At 47.0% G+C, this 22,546-nt stretch overlaps 2 protein-coding genes across 10 annotated transcripts in view; one reads left to right on the forward strand and one right to left on the reverse strand.

Moving 5' to 3' along the window:
* LOC137450812 (uncharacterized) overlaps positions 1–22,546 on the reverse strand; it is a 216,360-nt gene that overhangs the window by 120,385 nt on the left and 73,429 nt on the right. The window contains exon 3 of one of the 4 annotated variants that reach the window (XM_068157705.1): positions 16,162–16,509. The exons of the other annotated variants lie outside the window; for them this stretch is intronic. Within the exon in view, the coding sequence (XP_068013806.1) occupies positions 16,411–16,509 (99 nt within the window). The 3' untranslated portion in view covers positions 16,162–16,410. Of the gene's footprint in view, positions 1–16,161; positions 16,510–22,546 lie in introns of those variants that run through there. 4 annotated transcript variants of the gene reach the window in all.
* Positions 13,572–22,546, forward strand: part of FGD5 (FYVE, RhoGEF and PH domain containing 5) — a 79,738-nt gene continuing 70,763 nt past the window's right edge. For 3 of the 6 annotated variants that reach the window (XM_068157693.1, XM_068157691.1, XM_068157692.1), the window contains exon 1: positions 13,987–14,786. Coding sequence is in view for 2 of the 6 variants with exons in the window: in XM_068157691.1 (XP_068013792.1) it covers positions 14,774–14,786 (13 nt within the window). In the remaining 4 variants the exon portion in view is untranslated. Of the gene's footprint in view, positions 13,733–13,986; positions 14,787–18,953; positions 18,974–22,546 lie in introns of those variants that run through there. The other 3 variants (XM_068157697.1, XM_068157695.1, XM_068157696.1) reach the window with 3 other exon arrangements.

The following is a 22,546-nucleotide window of genomic DNA, read 5'->3' on the forward strand; positions in this document are numbered from 1 at the left end:
TCCAAAGCAAGCCACAGGGTAGGCCAAAAAACTGCTTGTGACAGAACAGTCAGGAAGGTACTGAGACAGCCAGCTGCTGCAGCTGGGAAAGACACATTTCAGTCTTCCACACCTGGAGCGCACAATTGGCAGGGTCAGAAACACTGCTAACATACTTATGAAGTTCACTGCTGTCTCTCAAAGGTCACTCTGCATGCAGCATGGCAGAACCAAAACAGAAAATACAGTGGAGAGCAGACCTATAGCAAATGGGAAAGAGTAATTACACCTCCTATATTTAGCTCATCTTTTCAACGTATTAAGTTGGAAAGACAGTTTTGAAGCTCAGCTGCAAAAATCTGTATCTCATTTGTGTGCTTTTTAAATACTGTGGCTGGCAGAAACAGGAGTCACATCCCTACACAGTATGCCACAAAAACACCACAGACATATTTGTTCCAGGAAAAACGTTATTTTCATGCTCAAAGTTTCTCCAGGACAGCATATGCATGCTATTTGCCTGAATTCTTCTTGAAAACCAACAATCAGTGTGTGCATGTTTACCTACAGTAAATGTACACAAGAATCAGTCGAGGTGTGTAAATGCATACAGAAGTATCATAGAATCACAGCATTGTGGAATCAATAAGGTTGGAAGAGACCTCAAAGATCATCAAGTCCAACCTATGATCCAACACCTCATGACCGCTAAACCATGGCACCAAGTGCCCCATCCAATCCCCTCTTGAACACATCCAGGGATGGTGACTCCACCCCCTCCCTGGGCAGCACATTCCAACGGCTAACAACTCTCCCAGTGAAGAACTTCCCCCTAACCTCCAGCCTAAATCTCCCCTGGCACAGCTTGAGACTGTGTCCTCTTGTTCTGGTGCTGGGTGCCTGGGAGAAGAGACCAACCCCCACCTGGCTACAACCTCCCTTCAGGGAGTTGGAGAGAGCAAGAAGGTCTCCCCTGAGCCTCCTCCTCTCCAGGCTAAGCAACCCCAGCTCCCTCAGCCTCTCCTCATAGGGCTGTGCTCAAGGCCTCTCCCCAGCCTTGTTGCCCTTCTCTGGACACGTTCAGGTGTCTCAATGTCCTTCTTAAACTGAGGGGCCCAGAACTGCACACAGGACTCCAGGTGTGGCCTAACCAGTGCTGAGCACAGGGCAGAATGACTTCCCTGTTCCTGCTGGCCACACTGTTCCTGAAGCAGGCCAGGATGCCATTTGCCTTCTTGGCCACCTGGGCACACTGCTGGCTCATGTTCAGCCAGCTGTCAATCAGTACCCCCAGGTCTCTCTCTGCCTGGCTGCTCTCAGCCACTCTGACCCCAGCCTGTAGCACTGCATGGGGTTGCTGTGGCCAAAGTGCAGCCCCTGGCACTTGTTTGTTGAATGTCATCATGTTGGACTCTGCCCATCTGTGCAGCCTGGCAAGGTTCTACCCTCTATCCAATCAACATCTGCTTCCAACTTGGTGTCATCTGCAGATTTACTGATGATGGACTCAATCCATCATCAATAAAGATATTGGACAGGATGGGGCCCAGCACTGATCCCTGAGGGACAGCATTAGTGCCTATCTGCCAGCTGGATGTGGCACCATTCACCACCACTCTTTGGGCTCAGCCCTCCAGCCAGTTCCTAACCCAGCTCAGAGTGCTCCTGTCCAAGCCAGGGGCTAACAGCTTGGCCAGGAGTTTGCTGTGGGGGACAGTGTCAAAGGCCTTGCTGAAGTACAGGCAGACTACATCCACAGCCTGCCCCACATCCACCAGGCAATCACCTGGGCATAGAAGATCATGTTGAGGAGGCAGGACCTGCCCTTCCTAAACCCATGTTGGCTGGGCCTGATCCCTTGGCCATCCTTCAGGTGCACAGTGATTGCCCAAGTACATATGCAGAGATCTAGAATCAATATTCTTCTTTTATATATATATATGTATGTATGTATGTATGTATGTATATATGTGCCTGACAGTTCAGCTGAACCTGATGGAAAGCTCCTGATCTTCAAAACTAGGCTGTAAACTAACAAAACACAGGCATTGTGAGGTTGCTCATTGGTCAGGTCATACCGATATAGGAAGGTGTCATAGGTATCAGTGACTACTGGGATCAATCAGTGAAGGTGACTTGACCAATCAGTACTTTAACTGAGATCAATTACATTAGCGCATGAATTTGAAGAGGATAGGAGACCAGCAGGGAAAGCAATTACTAACTTTGTTTCATGCAGGCCAGGGTGGGAGAACATGAGTGTATTTATAGCTGAAAGTGAGGAGGCTACAGCAACCAAGAGAGACAGTGCTAGAAGTTTGGGTAACTTCTCTACAAAAAGACAGTTTGAAAAAAAACCCTAGACATAAAAACCATTCTGCAAAACCAAGCTGCAGTTCCCTTGTAGCATTCATAAATAGCCCAAAATCTTGTTTACAGTTGTAATTTCTATTTGATGGAGTTATTGCCAAAGAGATTAGCAAATCGTTTGAGTTCAGAGACATTTAAATATAGCAGCAGGAAAAAGAAGTTTGTTGAGTGTGGAATCCACCCCTGCTGCTCCAAAACAATCAGAAACAGGAAAAAGTAATCAAAAGGGAGTTTTAATGAGTTATAGAGCTATTGTTTACTGGTGAGGGCTGAAAGCCTGAAGCTCAAGCCTGGAGGACCTCTGTGACCCTGCACTGACTCTCGGTGGCAAAATATTTGCCTGAAATTACGTCAAGACAACACAATGTGTGTGTCCGAAGGACGAGGCAGGGGAGAACGCTGAGAAAAGCAGTGGAAACTCCCTGAGCCTCCAAATGTGCTGAAGGCTTTCCTTGAAAAACAAGGTGATAAGCAGCTGTATTTGTGCATCCAGGCTAGTGTGGGCAGTGTCTCCCTCAGTGGCTCAAAGGGAAAGGCTGTCCCTGCCACATCGCCCAGCGAACAGTTGCCACCCACTGTTCCACAGCTGCTGAGCACTGGGCAACTGCAGGGATCCTCCTGCTGGGGCACAAGACTGAAAGGGGCAAGTGCCAGTTTGTGTGCACGCCCAAGGCCCTCTGTAGCCCACAGTCTCAGGGTAAAGAGATGCTGTATCATCTCATGAGGCTGTCAAAGAGAAAGCTTCACAGGGAAATGAAGCTCCTCTGCAGAAGGGCTGAAAACTGGAAGCTAAGTTTTCCATGGGAATAACTACACAGAAGTGCTGGGCTTTGAGGAAGATGACTTCTGTTGCTTTCCCAGAACTCTCCCTGAGGAGAGCAGCTTCCAGGTCAACAGTCCCCATGCAAAGTTTGGTTCTTCCAAGAACTAGCTGAAAAGCAATCTTTCCCTTTGCGTATTGCACCCTGTATTTTATCATTATTGCCACAAATAATCAACTGAAGCAGACGGATGAGAGTCAGCTGCCCTACAGGTAACAGGGCATGTGTGACACGGTGCTTGACATTTAACACACACTAAAATCGCTATTTCTTTGTTGATCTGTTTAACCAGACGAACTGCCCAGACAGACCAAGTGTTTTGATTTCACCAACACCTACTGCACTATGATCCGGCTGGTAAGCCCCCAGATTTTATTTCACTTTTACCTCTGTTTAAATTCCAAATAGCCATGGTTTATATGCACAAGGTCACTTAATCAGACACATGGCTTTCCAAGCAAATGCAGAACAATAGTTTTGTCCAAAGTCATATAATTTTCTATTCACTCATACCACTCCAGAAGCCAAAATATATCAGTTGGATAGAATGTGTAAAGTCAGGCTTTGAGGAAGAATTTCAATGCAGAAAACACCCATAAAGAGACTTCAAAAGTAACCCACTTCTAAAATTCAGATTCTACAGCTTTTTTCAAGGCCAGTTACAGATTTTCATCTCATTAACATCTGCTGCACCTACAGCTGCCACTAGAGATACAGACAGTAGAATTCAAATGAGCCAAGGCTGCACTCAAAAGATGTAAAGCATTCAGGCCCAATGATGCATCTGGCAGGTCCATACACACTCAGCAAACGTATGCCTGTACATTTACAGGCACACACCTGACACTCTAGAGCATCTGCAGCCACCAGCAGTGCTAAGGTCTAGCATCTGCATGTGCAGTTGTTTGGTGCACCTTCACAGACATCAAGAAAAAGCTCACCTTGATGCTATGCATATGTCTAAAGAACACCCAAGATGTTTGTTACAAGTCACTCTGTTATTAATACAATCTCTAATGAATGCAATACAAATGAGCTAGTACTGCACAGTTTCTCAGCTTTTACCATGCTGGTAACTTTAGGTTCATTTCCGAGTTCAGATTCACATGACGGATTTGCAGAGACATACCAATACCTGGAAGAACATCACGTTGACAGATAGAAACAGAAACTGAATTGAAACCATTCTAACATTTTTGGCACTGATTCTTCAAGCCCACAGGACCTCTCGAGACTCAGTCACCTGTCAATCTAGAGAATGCCAGCAAATTCCAAAATGGTATTTACAAACTAATGTGGCTCTGGAGTTTGGCCTCTGGAGCAGAAGGCTACGTGTATACATTTTTAAGGTGGCAGAAAAAAGTGACTGTGGTTTCCTCTCTTGGTGAAGGAAAACATGTTTTGCCTTGTCTTATATCTGTAAGCAAAACTGGATCTCAGGAAAAAAAGCCCTGTGGTAAAAGGCACAGCTACCCCCGCCTTCCTCACTGCTCACTCTCTCCTGCAATTGTGTAAAGCAAGGAAGTAAAAGGCTGGAAGGGACTGACAAACATGTTTTTCTTTGAAAGCCCATCCGCAGAAATATTTATCAGCTGTTGGCAAAACACACCAAAAATAATATTTCTTTTTTAAAAGCCAGAAACAAATAGGTGTGTGTCCCCCCCTTTTTTTTTCTTTCACTGAAAAATGAGGGATGTTTGAAGTCCCCGCTGTGAAAAACATGGGTTTTACTCATTGCTCACTAGAAATCACCAAGGCCTTTTGCCTCTCAGTTCTGCAGCACTGCCCAATATATTTGTGTCTCCTGGTCATTTGTAGTCTTCTTTCTTCATGAGGATGGCACCAAAGATGTCCAGTTGCTATAAATAATTGGTTAGCAGAATGATCAGTCAAGGGTGAGTATATGAGCAGAGATGGGCTGTGTCCCCACTACTGAGAGCAGCCAAAGCTGGTAGACTGCCCTCAGAAGGCTCCCTTTTGGAGGATGAAGGAGCTACGGTGGGGGAAGTTTCTGAAGAATACACCAGGTCCACAGTTCAGCCAAGGCCAAACCTCAGACCTTTCTCTGGTTCAGTGTAAGAAGCCAGGCTGCTCTCAGGGTTCACAATGCTTTTGTAGGTGATGTCATAAACTAGGAGCTAAATCCCTCTTATAGTTCACAGTGAGTCCCAGAAACAGACCTTTTTCTTCCCTCTCTGGCTCCCTCGTCTCTGCAGCCTGCAGCAGGAAAAGTCAGTCCCAAAGGAAATACACATATTTTCTGAGTCTTTCCCTAACAGTGCCCAACAAGATCTGCCTAAAATGGACTAAAACTCTTCTCCCACAAACAGGTGCCCAAGAAGGAAAAAATAAACATAGACCAAGATGTTATCTTCATTCCCTGCTTCATTTCCTCAGTGTCCATTATTCAGAAATCACAGAACTTCACAACTGTGAAGAGCCCTTCATTATGGCAGGAAAAAGGATGCTTAGAAAATGTGTAGAGACCCAAAAATGTCCCAGAACTAGCATGTGTTGAAGCAGCTTTAGTAAAGAGGTGTGGAGAGTACTGTCAGAAATGCAAAGAAGCCACAGTACCTGTGCTGTAATGATATGAAAGTGACAGCTAAAAGCACCCTGGTACACAACAGCTTCCATTACTGTAGCCTGGCATACAAAAACATCCTCAGACTGACCGTGACAAGGGTCTGGTTCAGCCACAGCTAGAGGAAACCGAAGCTGTCCTGAAGTGACTGGAACCCAGGTAAAATATTGTTTAGATTCCTGGGAAAAACCCAAACATAAAAATCTCACAGCCTGATTTTAGCCATGCAACATACTCTTAACCACATTGATAACACACAAGCTAGTGGGTGCTCCAAACGAACAGTCTGAAAAATGATGCGGAGCAGGAACATTTGGGAACACACCAGAGTCTCCTGGTTACCTGCACTGAGAAGGGAGAGGGACAATGATGACACCGTCTCCGTTACTGGAATCAATTACATTAATGGATATATGAGAAGAGGGAGAGCAGGGAGAGGCCAACTGCTCCACAAGCATATGAGTAACGAGGTGTTAGTGTGTCATATCTGTCTTTATAAATCTAAACACTTAAGAAAATTAAATAGCTTCTAATAATATCACTTGATTAAATTGTTTTCCTTTTTCTCTACTGGATCAAAAGCTAATACTCCTTTCAGCTGCGCTCTGCTAGCATTGGTCCTTCAATGATGCAAACTGCCATTTACTCCAGGACTACAATGGACTGCATTTGAGCTGCAAGTGATTTTCTGAAAGATGCATTTCAGACTTGTCAAGGAGGCCTGACCACATGTGGGAAACTACTCAAGGAGCAAGGTATGGTATGCTGGTATTTTTCAGTCACACAGTGCAAGAAGTGTTCCTTTAAAAAGATACTAAGAGATGTCATGCAAGAAACCTGAGTGGGTGATGTTGTTGCCATGTTTAGTCACCTCTCCAATGAGACGGTGGAGGGAAAATATTACAAAATCAGGTTGCAGATATTGCTGACACAGGTTCAATGTTTAGTCATGAAGATTAAAGCCTTTAAAACTGCTTCCAGCAGATAGGATTATCAGAGATTCAGAGATTCAGAGAATACCAGGTTGGAAGAGACCTCAAGGATCATCTAGTCCAACTTTTCAGGGTAAGACTATAGTCTAAATGAGATGGCCCAGCACCCTGTCAAGATAATTAACCTCCAGACTGTTTAATGAGGCAGCAACATGGACATAGAGAAGTGGGAACAGGGATGCAGAGAGGCACTTTCCAGCCTCCAGGGTAGATTATGATTGAATTATGACCTCCCACCATATCCGTTATGGCACCCCAGTGGTTAATAGGAACCTTCTTTGTCCAGAGGTTGCTGTGAGACGGTTCCTGTACCTCAGGAAGCAGGGAGAAGAGAAGTTTCCTGTTTTGAAGAAGGTTTGAGAACTGTTTTCCTCCAATCAGGCAGCAGATGCCTGGGCAGGAAATGGAGAACACAGCTGCCAGCCCCACTGAAGTCAGTGGCTGTGCTAGTTAATGCAGCCAAAGTTAACCAGAGCCAGAAAGGCACCGGTGGTAAGTGGGTTGCAGAGTTAAGAGGAGGACCTGTGGTGGAAGGTGCCTGGAGTGAGACTGACACTTGAGAGAGACCAAAACAAATCCAGATCCTGAGAGGAAATGGGTGCTTGGCTTCCTTGCTGTAGGTACCTCTCATGAATCACACTGCACCTAGTGTATGGCCCTGACCAAAACGGGGCCTGTAATCGTGGTTGAAAACAAAGCTCAGAGCAGGCAGCAGACATCACTGCCATAACCTTTTCTCTCTCTGTGATTCACTGACCAGGAGGACTTGCACGTGTTGTCAGATGCACGCTGCGGTCAAACGCAGGCAACCAGTCGAGGTTTCTCCAGAGGAGCAGAGTTTCACCCCACGCTTCCAGATGGCATTTTACAAGAGTGTTTGCTGACCTCCAGGAGTGAAATTCAGCTCTGGCCCAGTGAAGCTAGAACTGTTGTTGACTTTGTTTATGCCGAGCCTTATCTTTGGTGACTCACTGCCCAGTTTTTCTTTCATTGACCTCACTTTTACACCTGCATAACATTTGACCCAGAGTGGTACTGCCCCTCACTTGCACTTGATCATTTTGAGTGATGTCTGAAGCACACATCCTTCAACTCCCAGCTCACAAGTTCATTCTCTGTGATGTTATTTCCTCCAGTGCTTTATGCAACAGACAGCTTTCTGAGAGGATGTGAAAGGCTGGAGGAAAACAAGACCAACTGGAGCAGGTAAACCAGTGTATGTTCAGCTGCTTCTGTCGCTGCTGCCACTGGAGCTCTGCTGACTTTGTGCAAATACAGGCACCAAGTGCTTCAGAGTGCAGGATGGTCACATCACACTGAGTCAAGATAAACATGTTTTTGGACATGTTCATGCCCCAAGCTAGGTTACATTAAATGAAGCTTTGCCTGGCCCAGATATGGGCTAAAAGTGACCAAGAACTTGTGAACAAGGCATCTGGGCAGCTAAGAAGAAAATAAAATCTCCCTGGCATCAATAAATGAGTGGACCCAGCTGTGACATTATATAAGCTCTCAGATTTTGGACCTTTTTTTAAAAGCAAAAGTACTAAGGAATAGAAATCTCAAAAACATGATGCATCAGAGCAGCCTTGATGGCACTATGATCCTGAATAGAATCACAAAAAACTCCTTCCTGAGAGGACTGGTGATCTTCCTAGGGGCCCTTTGCTGAAAATCAGATGTTCATTTGATTAAGTGAGAGTCAAAGACACATTTAGAGTATCTCACACATGTATTCCTTTGCAAGGAGTACAAACACAGGCTGGTCTTCCAGGAACTGACTTCTAGCATCCCTCCCCTAAAGCATTCTGTGGTCGGAACACATCAATCATACTTCAAAATCTGGTGTTTGCTGCAGTCTGGGAGGGACTCAAATCACTAGATAATAGACAGGATGTGTTCAGTGTTAGTCACAGGTAGCTGACAATTGTAATCCGTTTGCTCCTATTGCAAAAATAAGTACTGCCAAAAAGATACTCTACAAAGAAACAAACTGTGGGGCCAGGAGAGAATACTAACCACCTTGTAGCTGTAACTCCCCATCTCTTCTTCTTCACTTCCTTTGTTTCTCTTCCCTTGTCTTCTCTTGCCTTTGATTAGGATGCAAACTCTTCATGGCCAAGACTGTGACGTATGTCTGACAAGTCCTTTGCTATCAGTTTTGATGTATGGAGCACAAATGTAGGGTGAAGGCAGCAAGCAAATTATCATGAAAGGTACATTGGTGCTCAAAATTAGGCAGTTATCTTCTTATGACAGAAAGTATTGTACTGAATTGGACCAAGATGAAAAGATAGTGCTGTGAACTTAGACAAAAGCAAGCTTCATTCTAGGACACTCAAAGTTTAGATAGTCAGTGGGCTCTGGGAGGGTCAAGGATTCCTTCTCAGTCGTCAAAGGACAACATTTCTTTGAATTACTCTTTTTCACCACTAGTCTTTGGGATGTCATCCAAGAGATGATTCTTCAGCTTCCTTCCCTATCAACTCAAGAGAGCATTGACTCCAAACTGCAGGATTCTGGAGTGCTACAGAACTAAGACACATTCCTGCCAGTGCACCTTAAATCCTAACACACCTCTCTGGCAGTCGCTGTTGTGGGTCCCCAGGCACCTAGCCAGTGACAAGCCATCCATACCCTGGCTCTGAGCCTCTCTGTGTCAGGCAAGGCTTGTAAAGTGAGAGAGATATCACATACCAATCACTGCAGGCGATGTAAAGTTCCACAGGCACAGGGAGTTGTCCTCAGGCAACAATGACATCAGTCTGCAACTGCCCCAAGTGCTATTCCATCAAGGCAAAGACAAATATCTAAAAAGTGTTCACCTACCAATATTCACCATAGGTGGCTACCACCATACTCAGCTCATCACAGATGCCCTCCATCATTAATTTCTTTGCCATCCCAAGCAATGCATGCAGCTATCAGCTTGCATTCCATCCTTTTCCATCCTACTTTAGTAAATGATTTCCCTTTTTGTGACAAGTAGCACCACCAGCTTAGCTATCAACAACTGAAATCCTTACACAGAATAATGTTAAGGCAGACCTGATCACCATTAGTCCATGCCAACATAACAGACTCTCCCCCCTATATTAAGCCTTTCAGACGTCCCAGGCACCCTTATGGGGATAACACAAGAGATTAGATGCCCTGTGTATTCTTCCTATGCATCATGTACATGCTTGGGCTTTGCCACATCACCAATAGGGAGGAGTGCTGTTGAACCACCTCTCCCTGGCCCGTGGTCTCCTGGGTTGCATACTATCATACAGAATGAACCAGAAGATATCAAACTAACATCAGAAGACCTGCTGCATGCAAAGATCTACAAGACAGTATTGGTTTCTGAAGTTGTACCTACTAGGAAGTAGGAGTTTAGTTCAGTATCACACATCATACAGATACTTGGGTTAGGTTTTAAAGGAAATCCTTTGTTAGAAGTCATCTTATTATTAAAAATTAGCTGGACTTGTTTAAAGACATATGCTTCACTCATTTCAGTAACTGAGTAATGAGAACAGTCAGGTGAGGTCCCTGGGGACAGGAAGAAAGGAAACATCTCACTCATTTTTAAAAAGGGTAGAAAGGAGGACCCTGGGAACTACCGACCCATCAGCCTCACCTCTGTGCCTGGGAATACCATGGAGCAGATCCTCCTAGATGCCAAGCTGAGGCACATGGAGGACAAGGTGATTCAAGACAGCCAACATGGCTTTACTGGGGGCAGGTCCTGCCTGACCAACCTAGTGGCTTTCTATGACAAAGTAACTATGTCAGTGGATAAGGGAAGACCTCTGGGTGTGATCTGTGTGGTGAGGGGTTTGGAGCACAGCCCTATGAGGAGAGGCTGAGGGAGCTGGGGTTGCTTAGCCTGGACAAGAGGAAGCTCAGAGGAGACCTTATTGCTGTCTACAACTACCTGAAGGGAGGTTGTAGCCAGGAGGGGGTTGGTCTCTTCTCCCAGGCAAGCAGCACCAGAACAAGAGGACACAGTCTCAAGCTGTGCCAGGGGAGGTTTAGGCTGGATGTTAGGAAGAAATTCTTCACAGAAAGAGAGATTGGCCATTGGGATGCACTGCCCAAGGAGGTGGTGGAGTCACCATCACTGGAGGTGTTTAGGAGGAGACTTGATGGGGTGCTTGGTGCCATGGTTTAGTTGATTAGATGGTGTTGGATGATAGGCTGGACATGATGATCTTGAAGGTCTCTTCCAACCTGGTCTATTCTATTCTATTCTATTCTATTCTATTCTATTCTATTCTATTCTATTCTATTCTATTCTATTCTATTCTATTCTATTCTATTCTATTCTATTCTGCTCTGCTCTGCTCTGCTCTGCTCTGCTCTGCTCTGCTCTGCTGCAAGGCCTTTGACACAGTCCCCACACCATCCTGCTGGCCAAGGTGGAGAGATGTGGATTTGCTGGGTGGATCTTCAGTTGGTAAGGAACTGTCTGGGTGGTCACATCCAGAGGGTGCTGCTCAATGGCTTGAAGTGCAGATGGAGAGCGGTGGCAGTGGTGTCCCTCAGGGGTCTGTACTGGGACCTGTGCTGTTTAATATTTTTATCAGTTCTATAGACAGAAGGATCCAGGCACCACCAGCAAGTGTGGAGATGGCACCAAGCTGAGTGGTGCTGTCGTTACACCAGACGGACAGGATGGCATCCAGAGGGACCTGGACAGGCTGTAGAGGTGGTGCCCAGGTGAACCTCATGAGGTTCAACAAGAGCAAGTGCAGGATCCTGCACCTGGGCCAGAACAATCCTGTCAGTACAGACTGGGGGAGCAGGTGAGAGAAAGCAGCCCTGAGGAAAAGGACTTGGGGGTGCTGGTGGGGGAGAAGCTGGACAGGAGCAGGCAGTGTGAACTTGCAGCACAGAAGGCCAATGGCAGCCTGGGTGGCATCCAAAGCAGTGTTGCTAGAGATCCAGAGAGGCGATTCTGCCACTTTGCTGTGTGCCTGGAGTACTGCGTGCAGGTTGGGAGTCCTCAATATAGGAAGGACATGAACCTGATGGAGAGGGTCCAGACGAGGCCACGAGGCTGCTCCAGGGGGGTGGAGCAGCTCTGCTGGGAGGACAGGCTGGGGGAGTTGAGGTTGTTCAGTCTGGAGAAGAGGAGGCTCCAGGGAGACCTAATAGCAGCATGCCAGTACCTGGAGGGGCTACAAAAAGACTGCAGTACAGGTGATTTGGAACAATGTATTCAGATGAGTTTTCCAGGAGAGTAACTTTTTTTGTTAAACAGCTGCAAATACTAATGCACGAGGGAAGGGGGCAGCAGGAAGGAAGGAAACATGTTTTCATAGCAGAACTGAGAATGTAGCCTGCAGGATTTTTGTAATACCCTGGAAAACATACTCTTGGTAGCAAAATTTTCTTATATGTAGATACATAATAGAAAACATTATTTGAGTATGTCAAAGCCTTGCTGAAAGGGATTCTGCAAATAGACCAGTTGGTCTTGTAGTTGCTGTGGTATTTCTAATGTGCACTGTGCTCAAAATCCTTTTTGGTCTGCTCTAGGGCAAAGAGCTATGATACTTCATAGGTTTTGATCCAAACAACCAGTTTGCCAAAAATTTTGTGGAGCAAAGCATGGCAGCAGCTAAACACACCATCAGAACCCTGTTCTTAAGCACCCAGGGCACAGCTCCTAATCCTAGCATTACAACAGCAGGTTGGAGTCTGGTTGAGGGGCAGGCATAAGCCATGAGTAGTTTTGCAACTAGCTCTGGAAAGGGTCTGTGCTTCTCACAAGTTCCTGTCTGTCTGCTCTCAAATCTGCTTCCTGACACAAAGGGCAGGGTGCCAGGGTACCTCCAGGATTTGCTGACTCCTCTCTTTCATCAGTTTTGATTGGTTTGAACTTTGAACTGGTTTGCATTGGTTAAAAATGCAACACATGCTACTAACAAGGTGCTCTTTCTACTTCTTTGCAAGACCCTAAATCTGTATTTCTGAAGCTCCTTCAGATTATTCTTTCTGTTGACAGGTCATTTGTGTGACACAGACATCTAGGCTGGGGGTGGCAAGAATAAATCAGGGACCAGAGCATACATATGGGAGAAGGACGTAGGTAAGCCAGGGAAACCCATCCCATTCCATGCACCAGAGCTCACACCAGGCATGCCATGCCATAATGGAATACATAGGCCCTTCCATCTCCTTGTCTATTGTCAGTCAGAACAGTGATGAAGAAGCTATGGTGAATTTGCCTCCAAAACCATACGGCATAGCAAATGCTTTCTTAGAGGTGTAGTGATACAACCAGGGTCTCCTAGAGAACCTGAATCCAGCAATCCTGCATACCAGCCTCAGTGGGAAAGAGCAAAACTCATAGGAGAAAGGGTTTAACGCCCCTGTCCCTGAGTGCTGGCTTTCTTCTTTCGGTGGTTGAGCACTGATGTGTAAGGTGCTCCACACCCCACTGGTCACAATAAGGCAGCACTGAAAGGTCAGGAAGCAGAGCTTCAACTGCATACACTGCAGAGCATCTGCCAGGTACTTCACAAAAGCAGAACTAACAGCATTTAAAATGAAGTTGCTCTGGATATTAGCAATACTCCGGAACCCTGTGGGATTCAAAACACCACAGCAGCACCTGATTGCTTTTCACTTCTCTAGCCTGGTCATGGCGCTGATACAATCTGCTCCTTTGCCTTCCTGCCAAGCCTGCTGGCATGCAAGGCTCTGTGACAGCTACGAGCAACTGCCCTGCCCTGAGCAGGAATGGCTTCTTCCTTGACGAGGGAAGGGACCCTTGGGGTCAATTCAGCCTTCCTGAGGTTTCTTTGCCGGGGAGGGAAATTCGGAAAGCTTCCTGCGTGCGCAGGGCCAGCTCCGCGGGGAAAGGCAACAGGGCTCTCTGTTCTGCCGCCATCGGGAGGAATGGGGCGATCCAGCCCAATGCCTGGGGGTCAGTGCTGCTGCCAGCCCGAAACAGGGAGAAGGGTCCAGCCACATCACCGAGCCAGGAGCTGGTATGCGGGAGAGGGCAAAAAAAACAGCAGCCCGGAGCTGCCTGAAACTCCTCTGAGCACGCGTGGTTTGCCCGTCCGCGGCTCCCCGGCACTCAGACCGCTCCCAGCCGCAGGTGCCGCCGGCTCCGCAGAGATGCTCCGCGCCCGAGGAAAAGCGCCCAGGCCGGGGCGGGGTTGGGCTGGCAGGGAGGGCCCCGGGCCCCGGGGTGGGGGGTGGCATCGGAGCGGGAGGTGAATGGACTGGGGAGATGGGGCGGGTGGATAAAGACGGCGGACGGATGGACAGGAGTAGAAAGATGAAAAGGGAGAAAAGGATGTAAGGGGAAAGGATGGATGTAAGGGGAAAGGATGGATGTAAGGGGAAAGGATGGATGTAAGGGGAAAGGATGGATGTAAGGGGAAAGGATGGATGCAGGGGATGGAAGACAGGAGCGGGGATGGAAGAGACATGGAGGGAAGAAGGAAAGCGGGACAGGGAACGGAGAGAGGAGGGTGCAAAGCGGGACCGAGAGCAGCGGAAAGCGAGCGGGAAGCGCAAAAGCGGGGCAGGCGAAGGACGGGACGAGCCGCTGCGCCGTTCCATGTTCGCGCCCCTCGGCATTCGCGCTGCGGTCCCCGCCCCCTGCGGGAGCCCCGGACTCGCCCGGCGGGGGATACCTGCGTGGTGCTGCCCTGCCCCGCAGCGCCACCCTACCCTGCCCCGCGCCGCCCGGCTCCTCTCAGTCCCGGCCGCCCCGCCCGGCCCAGCCCCGCGCGCCGCCGCCCGCGCGGGCGCCGGCCGCCGCCACCGCCCCCGACGGGCCGCGCGCGGGGCAGGGCGGAGGCGCGCGGCGGTGCTGACCGCCCCCGATCCGCCACTGCCGCCCACCCAGGCCGGCCCGGCCCGGCCCAGCCCACCGCTGCCCGCCGCGCCAGCCCGGCTGCCCCGCCTGCGCTCCCGTGCCCCCTGAGGGGCGTCCGCCAGGGGCGAGGGCGGCGGCGACCCCCCGGGACCATGCTCTGAGCGCCCGGGGCAGCCAGCGAGCAAAGTTGCAGTGGAAGATGAACAACGCCGGTAAGTGCATGGAGTGGCCAGGATGGCTCTCCGCCTCTGGACATCCTTTCCCTGGGGCCAACAAACGCCGGGCGGCTTTGCTTCCACCGGTACTGCCACCCTCTATCCCTCAGTCCGGCACACCGCTCCGCGGGGGCCGATACCGCCGGAACGGCACTCGATCCGAGCACTGCTCCGCTGGGGCTGCACGCCCCCATCCCGGCAGCTCTTGGGCCGTACCACCGGGGCTGGCACCTCTTCTGCAGGCGCCACCGCCCCATGCCGCTCCCTCGCCGGGACGGGGACAAAGCGCAAGCCCGGACCAGGCTAGGGTGGGGGACGGCCGGGGACGAGGCTGTGCCTGCTGAGGGACGCGGCTCGGCGCCCGCGCTTCTTTCGGACGCACTCATCCCTTCACAAAGCCCCTTGGGAATTTGCTGTGGCTTCCCTTCGGAAAATATCTTTTGGGGGGAGGTAATGGGGTTTTGCACGATTCTGTCTCCAAAGCAAACCCAAATCCTTCTTCCTTTTTTCTGTTAACTTCCCAGAATGTTTTCCGTGATGGAACGTGGGAAGGTGAAAGAGACAGGATGAGAAGGCAAATACTAAAGGCATTCAACAGGCATTGAAAGCAGTCGTTGGAAAATTGGGGCAAACTTTAAATTCCCCACCAATACTTTCTGATTTTCAGATGTGAGACGTGTGTAAAAATCATAATATTCCAGGAAACTATTATTACTAACTCTGGGATTATTTAGGAAAATCTAATGCTGCATCTAGAATTGGGGAGAAATAGTCCCTTTGTGTTAGCCCTAAAATTTTCCACTGTTTCCTTTTTCCAGAAAGTGTCACTGGGCACCTCACTGGCGAGGGTACATCCTGAAGCCCAGCGATCTCGCCACTAGATACCTTGCCCTACAACTGTCATGTGTTGGGGAAACTGTGAATCGTTGTTTGCTAAAGCACAGGAACATAGGATTGGAAAAGATCTTGTAGGTCAAACCCAGGCCTCTGCTGTTGTATCAGCAGGTCACGCCACTCCTCTCAGCTCATAGCAAAAGGTTCTCTTTCCTTTTGTGTGATGCTCTCCTACCCAAAAGTGGTGACACCTCCATTTTGTTTTCACATCCCGTCTGAACCAAACTCTGCCCCTTCCAGGAGACAAATTCATGTGAAAGCTGAGCGAGCCACCCAAAAAGTGCTTTAGCCCTGATGCTCCAACCTCTCTGTATTCATCTCTTCATTATTTAAAACAGAGCAGCTCTAATCTGATTGTGCTGTCAATGGAAGTGCAGTGTAAGGAATATTGGATGTATCCATTTGTAGAGACCTGCATTTTATTAGCAGCTTTCATTTTTCAGGAAGGTAGGACTGAGTGGGACTACCTCCATTACCAACACCAGTACCCAGTGCTACAGAATACAAGGGCATATTTCTCCCTTTATTAATTCATTAAATTGTATCTTAAACCAAAATGTTTTAGGCAGCTCTCCTGCTACTCCTCTCACAAAGCTGAGAATCTCTTACTTTTGCTAGTTCTTCCAGTTTCCAGACCAGATTCATCGCCATTTATTCTTGTGATCACATTGTCCTTTCGCTTAAAAATAGTTCTTTTCCTCCTCTGCTGTTTACCTCCAGGTTGTATTTATAGAGTGCTCATATCCCTTCTCAGCCTTTGTTTTCTGCACTCACACAATGCAAGGAATGTCTCTCCCATCACTGCAAAGTAGAACTTCCTAGTGAACTGGAAGGAGAGGGGCATTTATTGACCACACATCTCAGGGACCAGCATTAGTGATCTTAGTATTGCAATAAGTGCTGCACAGCACCAGCAAGCAGAGCCATCTTTGTAGGCATACAAGGCAGCCTTGATCCCACAGCAGGCGCAGTAATAACAGACAGAAACAGACAGAAAACAGGAAGGGAGATATGGCTTATGCTCAGAGATGTGGAACTGATGTGAGAAGAAAGATGAAGCAGTCCACCCAGGGCCACAGGAAATCTGTGGTAAGAGACGAGAGACAGACCTCCATCTCCCAGACTCATACACAGGACCTTTCGCCCTCTAAGTACTGACTTGTTTGCCAGGTGGTGGAATGATGCTGCCCACAGGAAGAATGTACAGATGTTAGACTCCAGGGTGCTCAGAGGGGGGAGCAGACTATATACTCTTTCAGCTGCTACTGAAAGTGAAACAGGAAAAGCTGCCATGTGTACCTGTCAGATATTTTTAACCAACATCTTCTTTGGCTCCTAGAAAGCAATATATGAAACAACAGGTGACTGTAAGTTGTCTGCTGCAGCATTACTTTCCTGTTGTGAAATCACAGCCACGTAGGAAACATCACACACACATTCAAAAGAAGTATGTGGCCATAGTTTAGAACAAGGATTACTTAACAGTCATCCACATGAGGTTTTTAAGAGTCAGCCCCCCCAGCCCTACCAAGACTCGTAGGTTCAGTCTAGAAACTGAAAATGCTGGAGAATTTTCAGGATCAAGATTTTTTGGTGTTGAAATTCATCTTTTTCTGATTATGTTGTCTTTAGATGCTTTATTTCCCCAGCAATGTTTCTCTTTTGGATGAGGAATCTGTAAGCTATTGATCTGATACCCTGGAGTCATAAGGCATTGATCTAATCACAGAGGATGCATTCCAGTAAATGTACAAAACAGCATTTTACTTCTGCAGAGCACAAGGTGCTCCGAGAGCCCAGATGTTCACAGTTCAGTTCAGGTTTGCAAGGAGGCAGAATTCCCATGAGATAGTTGCTACTGACTATAGGTCTGTCTTCACACTAATGGAGCCTTCTTGCTATAAACAGAGTACTTTTGATCCTGCATTTGAAGAACATACAGTGGTCACAGAAATACCATCTTCATAAATGTCTGAGGCTGGCCTGGAACAGGACCTCAGATCTCATATGCCTAAACCCCCAATTCTCAGAAGATATTTAAGTATCTAACTCCTCTTCAGGTCAAACTGGGGGCTGGTAACTAGATGTGGACCAAGGTCCCATTTGAAAGGAAGACTTGCATCCTACGTCATTACATAGTCCTAGTCTGAATGTCTTTTTTGTGTCAAGGGACTCATGGTGCAACTGCTCTCATTTCTTCTGCAGCTGCTGCCATTTCAGACTTTTCTGACAGTGTGAAATAAGGCTTGCATTTACATGCTGTAAAACAAAGAGAACTACTTATGCAGTGAATATTGCAAAAATAATGACATCTCAGTTATTTACAGTACATCTGGGGTCCTACCAGTGACAGCACTGGTATTTTATGAGTCAAACCCCTATAAGGGATTATACTTCCCTTGTAAATCATGTTACCTCATCTCTTTAAACTCTGACAAACTGAAGCAGGTTACATGGCTTATGCTGGATACTTCATTCAGAATGACATTAAAATGGCTTATCTACATATGCAGCTTAAACACACCCTCACTGTCTGACCTGGACAGCTGGCAGAATTGTAATTACAGGTTGGAACCTACAGCTTCCTTTACTGGAAATGTAATAAATGAGTTTTAGGAGACTGTGCTTGACTTCCCTTACATTCCTGGCAGTATTACTACAGGGGCTGGTGCCCATGTTCTGGCCAGGTCCAAAATGAGCTCTTCATCTGCAAAGAAGTGCTGTCCATTTCACTTTACAGTGAAGCTCTGATAGGAAGCTCTGCTTACCATTGTCTCAGAACAATTTCTTCTCTGAAGAGTGAGCACTGTGGTCAGAATACACAACTATGTTTTAGACAAGGTGAAACAGGCATGGAACTTCCTCTCTGTCCTGCTTTGTAAGAACGTGGTGGTGTTTTGGTCCTGCCTGTGACTGTACAGTGCAGTCACACAGTTTGCATGAGTTTCTGACTTTATGCAGCCCTTGGCACATGTGGCTCTTGTTAGTGGTATGAGGTCTTAACACTGTCATGCCCTGATGTGAGAGGGAGCATGAGCATGATGGCTGCTAGTCTAGGATAGGTTCTTTGTTGTTTCACGTTGTTTCTAGTTCATAAATTAGAAATGCTGCCATGGAGTAACTTCTTCCTGGTCCAACTGATTTATATGTCTGTAACAGTGTTTTGGCATGCGACCTGGAAATTAATTCCTATATTTAATGCTATCCTTAAGGTTGTTTATTCTCATTTCCTCAGGAGTGGGACTTTGTTGGCTTCAAATGGGAAATTTGATCCCAGTCTTTGGAAGAAGGTACAGATTTGTTTGATAAAGGCAATTGTGTAGATGCAAAGACTGACTGATGTCTGTGTAGTCATTTAGTCGTGCATTCTAATCTAAGAGAAAAGCATTCATATAACAGAAGTAAGGTCTAGGTTAATTAGAGGACTGGCTGGCAGTAGTGAATCTTTGTAGTAGTTATCTCTGTAGCATTATGAAATGGTAGCATGCACAGCTCTGGGACCAGGACTGTGATGATACTGTCCAACATTTTCCTTGGTAGGAAAGCAGTTAGTCAAGTATCAGATGGCAAAGTTCATTTCCTGATATAAAGATTAGCGAAAGGGCAATTGGTGAAGTGGGGAGGGCACTTATATAGACAGATCTGGATCATTACGTCGGACCTGTTACACCTAATTCACTCGATGATCTTTGAGGTCTCTTCCAACATTAGTGATACTGATACTGATATTATAAAGCTATTAGATTAGACACAATGAGCAGGCAACACAGCCTTGGAGACAACTTAGAGGTCATAGTGGACAAGCAACTCAACCTCTTACAGGAAAAAGCTAAGGGAGACTGCTGAAAACTGGGTCTAAGACAGTACTGAACTCTGTAGACAGCATCATCAATACCCCCTGTGGAATTCTTCCCATAGGTCAGCTCCATGTATTTTAATTGGAAAACTGGAAAAGGTCAAAACCAAAAAAACCCAAAACACTTCAGGAAAGGCAAAACTGTCCAACTGCAGAGACTCAACGAGTTCGTTTGTTCGGTTTACCAAAAAGAATGTACCAAGACAGCTGAAGGGAAGTATATGTCTGCCCTAGAGAAACACTGCATGAGCTGGAGACGGAAGCCAGGCAGCACTAACTGGAAATAAAGGCTTTATTTTTAAAATGAGCCATTCATTACAGGAGTAAGGTAATGTTGATACTAAGGTGGTCCTACTTTTGTGCACTTCAGCCCTCCTAGAAGACAGGTTTTAACTTTATGCAGCTCCTGATAGAGCTGAATGAGACTTTCTGATGCCATTGTCTGGATATCTCCCTCTATGTCCTGCACTTTCCATCAGTGGATTTCAATCTCTTCTTTCTGAGCAGAAATAGTGACAGAGAGGACTTGTGTGCATTGCTTTCCACTGGGATTACAGGTTTGGTGCAGTCTCATCCCACTGCTGCAATGGGCTCCCTCCACCTGCACTGTCACTTCCATCCAACAGCTCTGCAGATCCCTGACCTCTGCAGTGCATTTGTGTCTTTAGTGTCTCTCTCATTTTAACATAGGTCTGAGGTGAATGAATGCCAAAGGCATAAAGAAAACACAGGTCCACAGAAGTTTGTTTTTCAGAAAAGGCTACTTTCAGCATTTTAAGAGATGCCTGAACCAGATTGTGGCACCAGCCATGGTTGAAACTACTATCTGCACTACAGAGCTAAGTTATTTCTTATTCCACTGTGAAAGACCATGGGCCTGGGGCATGTCTACAAATATCCCTACAATGTGAAACCTCAGCATTTAATTAGCTCTTCACCCCCAGACCAGCTGCCTGGGGGAGGGTGGGCAAGGTCCCATGGTTCTTTATAAGCCTTAGTTAAATTCTAGGCTAATTACTAAATTTGAGAACATTTGAAAGTGGGTGGCAATACCCAACTACAGCATGTCTATTGTTTCAAAGAAACACTTCAACAGAGAAGGCTTTATGGGTTCACTGCCATTCCAGCACAGCTACTAGGCAGCTCTTCACTGCTTAGACACCTGGAGTGGATGGGAGTAATGTCATTTCATATGGGCTGTGTCAGGAATGTAACCATGCTGAAATGTGGGTTTGCCTGAGGAAGGTGGGTAAGCAGAGGAAGTGGTCCTTGTCAGTACAAGGAAGCACTAAACAATAAGGGGAGGAGCAGGCTAAAGAAATTCCTATTCCCCAAGAGTTTCCTTTTAAGCAGAAGGTGGGTGTGTCTCCTCCAACATAAAACACATCCTAAAATAAACATGCACAATTATTTGTGATCATACACATGCCTTATGGTGCAGTGGTGCTTTGTATCCACTTAGAACCTTTCAAGTGACTCAGACAGCAAAGGAGGCAGAAGACTGAAGCAGAAGTCAATTGCCAGACAAAGGGCAAACAGCAGTGCTTTCTCCGCAGGGGTTGTTTGGGTCATTTTTCAAACAAACGCTGGGACTCCTCCTGCTGCCTCTTTCCCTCCCACCCCCCAAGGACAAAAAAAAAAAAAAAGGCAGGAAAATCATTTCAGGAGCCTCATGAAAGGAAGATAAACATGCAGAGCAGTTAGAAAAAATACAGACATCATCAGCAGTGACCAGTAGCTGGCACAAGTGGGTAGGAGGAGGAGGTCACTGTGCCTCTTACTGCCATGCTACAGACCTTAAGTTCTCTTCTACTAGCAGTGTCAATGGGGGTAGCAGAAGGAAAAACTAAGATTAGTTGATTACTTTTGCTATAGAAAATTACCATTGGAGGAAAAGTGGGTACCCATGCAATGATGAGTTGGTTACATTATTTACCTCCATTTGCTTACAAAATGAGGCTTGGGAGAGCCTGGCAATCTCTACACTACAGTACAGTTGTTTTCCAGTACCTGGTCTGACAAGAAGAAGGATGAGAATGCAGAGACTGTGTTCAAGCCTTGTCACATCTCAGGAGTAGGTATATTTCATGGAAAAGCTTTAGTTGGAAGGGACCAGAAAGATCATCCAGTTCCAACCCCTGCCATGGGTAGGGACACCTCCCACCAGCCCAGGTTGCTCAAAGCCTCATCCAGCCTGGTCTTAAAATACCTCCAGGTTTGAGGCATCTACAACTTCTCTGGGCAGCCCACTCCAGTGTCTAACCACCCTGATAGTAAATAACTTCCTAATGTCCAACCTAAATCTACCCTGCTCCAGTTTCAAACCATTGCCCCTTGTGCTGTCACCACAGGCCCTTGTCAAAAGTCCCTCCCCAGCCTTCCTGTAGGCACCCTTCAGGTACTGGAAGGCTGCAATAAGGTCTCCTTGGAGCCTACTCTTGGATAGACACTCCTAGGAAAGCCAGGCATTGCAGGAAGTGGTATAATACCTCCAAAGGGACATTTCTTCCCCGGAGTTACTCCTAAAAATGCCTCATGGTGGTAAGGGGTCCATTGCTGGTTTCTGGTGGGAAAGGTGTAAGGACTCGGTTTTAACTAAGGAAAATTTAATGCATTTTGCTACCAGAAAGTTAGTTTAGGATGTTGAGTCATTGCCATAACTGATTTAAAAATCCAAAAGGTACATCTGGCTGAAGAGCCAGGCTTATAAAATGCTCAACCCACTTCTGTTCCCTCCCTGGTTTTAACTGGCAGCAGCCTTCTGCACTTTGCAGCCTCTGGCTGGCAGTAACAGAAGCAGTTGGTGCCTCAGCACCACTTGAGTGTCTGGCACGTGATGTTTCCCAAGTAACCTGGAGGGAAAGATGAGCTGCCCCTTCTGTGCCTGCAATAATCAGGCAGACCCTGCAGCTCAAAGCAGCAGTGGATACTGTGAAACAAGAGTACCCACTGCAGTACTGCAGGCTGGCTGTTAATTCTCCCTTTCCCTCCCTCCTTTTCCACAAGT

The sequence above is a fragment of the Melanerpes formicivorus genome, unplaced genomic scaffold (genome assembly GCF_026170545.1).
Source record: "Melanerpes formicivorus ecotype bairdi unplaced genomic scaffold, bMelFor1.0.p_v2 SCAF_38, whole genome shotgun sequence".
Taxonomy (NCBI): Eukaryota; Metazoa; Chordata; class Aves; order Piciformes; family Picidae; genus Melanerpes; species Melanerpes formicivorus.